Source organism: Erigeron canadensis, chromosome 7, assembly GCF_010389155.1.
Source record: "Erigeron canadensis isolate Cc75 chromosome 7, C_canadensis_v1, whole genome shotgun sequence".
Lineage (NCBI taxonomy): Eukaryota > Viridiplantae > Streptophyta > Magnoliopsida > Asterales > Asteraceae > Erigeron > Erigeron canadensis.
This window is the reverse complement of record NC_057767.1, coordinates 33399204-33407284: the sequence shown is the minus strand read 5'-3', so window position 1 is coordinate 33407284 and position 8081 is coordinate 33399204. Positions and strand designations below refer to the sequence as shown.

Here is an 8081-nt window from a genome sequence, read left to right as displayed (position 1 = left end):
TTAATGATAAATGTTAACCATATATAAGTATATATACGTAGTATAAAGGGGTTGAGTATTGTAAAACAAGTATTAAAGTAAAACAAATAGGACAAGATCTTAACCCTTAGATCATGGTTAAATTTATGTACAAAGATTCACGAAGCAATTGATGCACGATAACTTTCATGATGCACAGTGATTTTCAGTGAAAAGAAACATATTGTTTTATTTGTTTTACTTTAATACTTGTTTTATTTTACCTAAAAAACGTAGTATAAATAATTAAGTATATTTAAGTATATATACGTACTATAAATAATTAACTATATATAAGTATACATACTAAACATATCATTACCAATACAAAATTGTAGACATGTTTCCCTTGATATTCGCTCAGATATCTACAAATACTCGTCAAGAAAATCACTATTCACGCAGTATGCCAATTGACAAATTGCAGATGTACACTTTTGTACCCCGATGAACCCTCTTCTCCCAGCATGGTCATATCTCGTCTGAAAATATGGGTACCTAGGCTCCAAATCACCAACTATCCGCTCAAATAAATTTTTTGTCATACGAAACCTTTTTCTGAACAATCTCGCGTTGTATCGCGGTTCATCAGCAAAGTAATTACGCATCAAACGCGCGTGTGCTTCAATACGATCACGATCAACTGATACTCTTCGGTGAATGATTGGGGCAGGTTGGTCAGTAATCCGCCGTCTAACTAGTTCGGCGGCTCGAAGAATCACATTATGCACACGCTCTTCGTAATCGGCAGAGCCGTTAGAAGATCCAGATGAATCAGAATCCATATGGTGATTTTATAGGAGAATCTGTATGTGTATTTTGTTGAAACAAAAAGATGAAGAAAGGATGAAGATAGATAGATAGATATGTATTTTGATATGTGTATGTGTATATATATATATATATAATGTGAAATGGGGAAAAAAAATTAAAAGTTAATGTTGATAGGTGGCAACGGCCATATGGCCACAAAACTCCAAACGCTGAGACGCGTTCGAAATGCAAAAGGGGCTCGATTTTTAACAAGCCAGAACGCCCCCCGGAGACGAGACCAAACATTCCAGGGGCGTTCCAAACGAAAACCAAGGGTGGGAATGGGCTACTCCGTTCAGTCTAACGTGACAATGTTATCTTATGATATATATGATGGGCGTTCCGGGGGTGTTCCTGGACGTTGCGAACGAAAACCAAGGGTGGGAACGGGCTACTCCGTTCAGTCTAACGTGAATGTTATCTTCTGATATATATGATGAAAGATTCCATATCGAATACTCTTTAAGTCAAGAGTAATAATTTAAAATCCGTATATATACATTAATTAATTAAAAACACCTTATGATATACGAGTATACGATGAAAGATTCCATATCGAATACTCTTTAAGTCAAGAGTAATAATTTAAAATCCGTATATATACATTAATTAATTAAAAACACCTTATGATATACGAGTATATGATGAAAGATTCCATATCGAATACTCTTTAAGTCAAGAGTAATAATTTAAAATCCGTTTATATACATTAACTAGTCCTAATACCCGTACGATATACGATAGCTATATAAATTGTATCATAAAGAAATTCGAATATGCCTCATACATGATTCGTGAGTATATTTGTGGTTAAAGTAAATCAATGATTGAAGCTAACTTATAATAAACAATAGTGATAAATATAATATATGTTTAGTTAAAATTTTAAATTTACCTTAAATTTTTAGAACCACATCAAAATCAGAACTTGTAAGCATAGTGGATTTGGATGATGACAAATAACCTTGTGATTTTGGATCGTAAACTCAAAATTTTGAAGTCTTTATGTTAATAACTTATTATAGTTAACATAAGTATTAAGAGTTGAATAATTAAGAAAGAAAAATAAACAATTTATTAATGACAATATTATAGTTTATTAATGACAATAAGTTTATTAAGCCAAGGGTTAGAGTTTAATTTTAAGTCTAATAAGAAAATTGAATTTATATACAACTAAAAAAGCTAATTTAACAAAATTAATAAATTAAAAGGACACGTGTCGATCAATGATTACATTATGTGTCGTTTCAAGAACATGTCAATTAAGTTTTAGTTTATTAGTAGATTAATTAAAAACACCGTGACGTCCATGATTGGGGGCTGCCTCATCGCACTACAAACAAAATGAATAGGATTCCTGCATCTGTAAGATTATTATTAAAATAAATTAAGTGTAATCAAAAGTAAGACTAATTGACTAAATCCAATGTTATAACTTAGTTAATAAACATAAACCACTTTCTCAATTCTATATTACTGTATGAGTTTATGGAACATTAACACATTATGTGTTATCTATAATACCTTATAAAGCAAATTGGATTTCTCCCTTAATTTAATTAAGAACCTGATAAGATAAAAATGCCCTTAAATAATCTTCCATGCTAAGCACCCTCTCACGTGATATACCAACTATGCCCTTCAACCATTTCGTCTCTAGCAAAGTAAAACCCTATCAACGCCACCACCAGATTGTCTTCCCCACCACCGCCACATTGCGCGAGTACTATGCTCGTTTAAATCTAAATTAAACGTGAAATCCTCATTTGTGATTTGTATCCAACAAGGTGCCGAGATCCGTACTAATTATTAATTAAGCTATTATGTGTTATTTAAACTTAAATTAAACGTGATGTTCTCATTTGTATCCAACAAGGTGCCGAGATCCTAACTAAGCTACGTTCTTATTTTCAAACAAATCGTCATATACTTACATAAAAAAGTTATATTTTTTTTCTCAAAAATTTACATATACGTATAACTGTCAAGATGAATCCACAACCTATCTTTTCTTGCACCGCCTTTTTGGTGACTCTTTATGGTCATATTTTATCTCCTGGTGTAATTTGCCACTTGCTAACCCACTCAACATCTGAGAGCTCCTCATGGTACATCGTGATCCCTGCATCAGCCTCACCAAACGTCAAATGATGAACCTGATTATCCTTGCTTTCTTTTAGGTTATATGGAAAATTAGAAATGACTGCATTCTCTCTGGCAAGACACCGTCTTTAAGATTTGCTTTCAAAGAACTCAAATCCACCAATTTTTTTGGGTTACAAATCGTTCTCCCAAAAGAAACATCTCTTGACAAGAATGGTGTAGTTTTAACTTCATTCTAGTTTTAACTTCATTTCTAGTATTTTTTTAGCCACTCGCTAGTTTTTATCAATGAGGATTTGAACTAAGAACAAAAGAAGTAATCCCTAGTAAAATTTTTCAATGGACACCATCTCTTATCAGCCCCTATGAAGTTCGTCTATGTGACTAGATTTCACTTTTTCTTAAAGTAATTATTCGACCTGATCAAACTCCCAAAGTTTTGTGAATATATATCATATTGGGATAAATGGACAATTCAGATGATTCACTCTTGGTATTGGCAAAACACAAGAACCATCTATGATCTATGTAAGGGGATTTTGGTTATAGTGCATGTATTGATTCTCATGTACCGATGTACGTAATAGTAATAGTAGATAGTAAAATAACAGAGTATACAATCATAGAAGATACCATTACTGATTTTGCCAGAGCTTTATGAAAACTAAAGTTATGTCCGGAGTCCGGAGATGCGGCGTTGTAATGGAGACGATGGTAACGCTTACGGGATCGAATTCATATTCAATATTAATTTTACGTTTTATCAATTCATTAAAACTACATTACACTAATAATCTACACTACTCGCCACTACCACCATGCCGTCGTCACCACCACCCGTTGTAACCACTGTCGCCGCCATTACATCACCGTCACCGCTGCCACGCGCCACCACAACCCGTAAGCGTTACCACCGCCTCCATTACAACGCCGCATCTCCGGACGTGACATGTGGATTTAAAAAAAAAACGCGGTGGCATTTTTGTAAATAAATCAAACTTTTGTCAACCTGGTTCTGGATCAACCTGGGTCTGGGTCAACTTGGCTTATGATCAGCTTGGTTTGTTAGCTTGGTTGGGTAAGCTTGGTCAGCTTGGTTGGTCAATTTGGGTTCTGGGTCAGCTTGTGTTCTGATCAGCTTGGGTTCCGATCAGCTTGGTTAGTCAGCTTGGTTGGGTCAGATTGGTCAGCCTGGGTTATGGGTCAGCTTGGTCAGCCTGGAATCTGGGTCAGCTTGGGATCTACATTTGTGTAGATTATGTGTAGTTTTGTGTCAAGCTGACCCAACCCAAGCTGACCCAACCTGACCCAGACCCCAAACTGACTCAACCCAACCCCAAGCTGATCCAAAACCCATTACCTACATTTGTGTAGATTAATCTACATTTGTGTAGATTGTGTCAAGCTGACCCAACCCAAGCTAACCATGCTGACCCAATCTAACCTAACCTGAACCAGACCCCAAGCTGACCCAACCTGACCCCAAGCTGACCCAAAACCCATAATCTACATTTGTGTAAATTAATCTACATTTGTGTAGATTGTGTCAACCTGACCAAACCCAAGCTAACTAAGCTGACCCAACTTGACCCAGACCCCAAGCTGACCCAACCCCAAGCTAACTCAACCTGACCCAACCTGACCCCAAGCTGACCCAATCAGACCCTAACCCCAATTTGACCAAACTGATCATGCTGACCAACCAAGCTAATCAGAACCCAAGCTGACCCAAACCTGACCCAACCCAGAACCTAAGTTGACCCAAAACCTATAATCTACATTTGTGTAGATTATGTGTAAATTGTGTCAAGCTGACCCAACTTGAACAGACCCCAACCTGACCCAACATGTCCCAGACCCAAGCTAACCAAACTGATTATGTTGACCAACCAAGCTGATCCAGACCCAAGCTGATCAGAACCCAGACTGACCAAGCTCATCAGAACCCAAGCTGACCCAGACCCAAGCTGATCGGAACCTAGGCTGATCACTTCAGAAAAGTTTGATTTATTTACCAAAATGTCACCGCGCATTTTTTTCATTTTGACACATGTCGCGTTCTGATTGGTTCATAGGACCTTCTCTCCCTTCTCTCCTTAAGACACCTTCTTCCAGGATCTCTACCCTATATATATATATATATATATATATATACGAGCATGGTACCCGCGCAATGCGGCGGCAGTAGTGGGGAAGACGGTCTGTTTTATTAGAGATTTTGGGTAGTTACGTAAAGAAAAAGAAAACAAAAAAATTCAAGGGCAAATCTGGTAATTCAAAGGTAGAATTACCTAATATAAAAATAAGTTATTTCTTTTATAGGGTATTATATATATATATATATAGATAGATAGATAGATAAGATAGATAGATAGTTAAAACGACTCCACCAATATCACGAATCATCACATAGACACATATATAGGTAATTAGGTATAATTAAACTTTTGTTCACTATATAAGTTTTTGGAATTAAAATACAAAAAGCAAAAGATCAAAAACTATATCTTCAATGATTATGAAAATAAAAGTATAGAAAGATGCACTAAGCTATCATTCATTCTTTGTATATATACGAAACATCGTTTCATACTTAATGATAAAAAGATACGCATAAAACCAATATTAACTTTAATTAATTATGGATGTACGATGATGATTGATTAAAAGAAAGAATAATACTAACAAGTGCTTATTTTTGTATGGAGTAAGGGAAAAGATCTGTATTGCAGACTTTATTTAAGCTTAGGTATTGTCACTTTAAAAAAAGTTATAAATTAAACTTTTGAATTTGATAAACATACATAGCTCCCCTTGAATTTTTCATAACCTCCTAAATTTTACATAATCCCCCTACTTTACCTAAAATAGATACTACATATTTTATCTAACCTTTAATTATCATACCTCACAACTTTATTATTATATTTAAATATTAATAAGGAATCTCCATTTTGTGCACACAACCAATACTCTAAAAAGTGTGGGACAAGGGAGAAGAGGTCAGACGTGATATATATTACTTTTCTTATCCGATTATTCTAATCTTTAAATGTTTCTTAAAAGATATGGAATCATAATTTATGTTATAATGAAAGAAACAAAATTTTAATATTTTTTCAAAAAAAAAGCTAAAAATTTAAAATAAATTGTCAGTACAATCTGGAATGGTAGAGAGGTGTGCCCCTAACACGACAATGAACTTGAGAAAGACCGCATGAGGGTGATTCATCGACTATACAACTAGTTGGAGTTTCAATTGTATTTCGACAAGTAGTAAAATAATGTAAGAGTTTTGAGAAGAAAAAATGTGCATTCTATTAGGATTTCCGAACTATAACTTGATACGTTTTTGTTCACAATTTTAAGAAATATTAACATGCATTTAATGAATACTTGGTTACAATAAATATATTTATTGAACAAAGGATGATAAACCTTGGTTTTTCTTTCTGAATACTTTGTAATAGTTTATAGTCAGCATATTAATTTTAGAAATACTAATATATTTATTAGAAATAATATATTAATATTAATATATTTATTAGAAATAATAATATATATTATTCAGATAATATACAATCAAGTTGTTTGAATAATATTAATATTCCTATTCATCCGACATAAGACACCACCACTCGTCACTGTTACCACTGTCCCAAAAGTACCAATCTACTAGTATAATATTAGTAATTGTTTTATCAATTACGACTATTCATTTTTAAAACACTACATAACCTTTAGTTTCGAATGCTTTTATTTATATATCTATCTAATAAAACAATAATTAACCAAGCTTTTTAGAATCATCCAACTCAACATAAAACTATCTTTAATTTTGCCACATAAGATATTTCCTATGTGTTATCTTTATGAATTTTTCCCATTCAATATATATTACATTCTTTTTTTGTTACAATATCAATAAAATAAAATCACAACATATTATGAATAAAATAATCAACTTTTAATTTGTTTCTAAATAAATAATTGCTAGCACCTTTTTTTCAATATATAAGTTTGTTAATTACTAACATATAGAAGCGTTTATATCAATATGTGTTTTATACTAAATCAATATAACACGTTTATTCCACAAAATTGCTGTTGCTAATTGTTTTTATGTATTCTAATATTTTGTTTGTCTACTCATTTATGCAGTGGATTTGACTATTAAGAAAATTTTAAATATTTGATTTTTAAATATTTTCAATTATTTTGTATAATTTTTTTTTATTGAAACGTTGCTTATTAGAGATTTTATTGATTCAATACTAAAAGTTTTGAAAATATAATCCAAGAGCCGCGCATCGTGCGGGGTAAAAATTATATATATATATATATATATATTAAATCCTCATTATACTCTCAATCATTCATTTCCTTTAATTACCATTTTTTTTTATTGAACATTCCTTAAAAACTAATACTTTATAAGTTTCAACCTGATATTTTATTCCACACAAACATTAATAAATTTGAATTTATCGATAAAGTAGTAACAAATCGAAATAAGTAACCAATAGATGTACTTCCTAGTTAGCTCAAGTGGTTGAATACTTGCCTTACAAGCAAGAGGTCTTGGGTTTAAGACTTGGGAAATACATAAGAAGTCTTCCTATGACTTGGCTTGGGTATACCCAGGTTCAAGTCTGAGGGGGCAGAGTTTACCCCTATTGAACGTCGTGCCTTCGGGTGGATTAGTAGGGGGTTTTCCCCCATCGGGTATTTGAAATAGACATTTCTATTTCAAGGGAGCTCTCTAGCGCGGACTCAATTAAGACAACGTATACTAAACCTCCCACTGTTGAATCACGACATGAAGTTTTCAAGCGAAATTCACCTTTAAAAAAAAAAATAACCAATAGATCATTCGTCTTTTTACATATGAGTCGTTCGTTTTGTACTTGTAGTCTTGTAGATATTTATTGGCAAATACACAATTTGTATTTGGCTATCCTACGCGCCTACATCTTACCTTAATCAACCAAACAATCACTGAATGGCTAAAGAAAGTGGGCCCAGCAACATTCTACGTCACATACTCTTTCTCCCTTATCCACGCGCTACTAATCGAGCGTATGCTTTGCATTTTTTCCATTCTTGTTGCTGCATACGGCAAAACCAAAGGACAACTTAACCAT

At 33.4% G+C, this 8081-nt stretch overlaps 1 protein-coding gene across 1 annotated transcript; it reads right to left on the bottom strand.

Annotated features, from left to right (window-relative positions):
• Positions 1–386: 386 nt before the first annotated feature.
• LOC122609363 lies at positions 387–803 on the bottom strand. Its single transcript, XM_043782413.1, has one exon. The coding sequence runs from the start codon at positions 801–803 to the stop codon at positions 387–389; it is 417 nt and encodes a 138-aa protein (XP_043638348.1).
• Between the last annotated feature and the right edge of the window lie 7278 nt (positions 804–8081).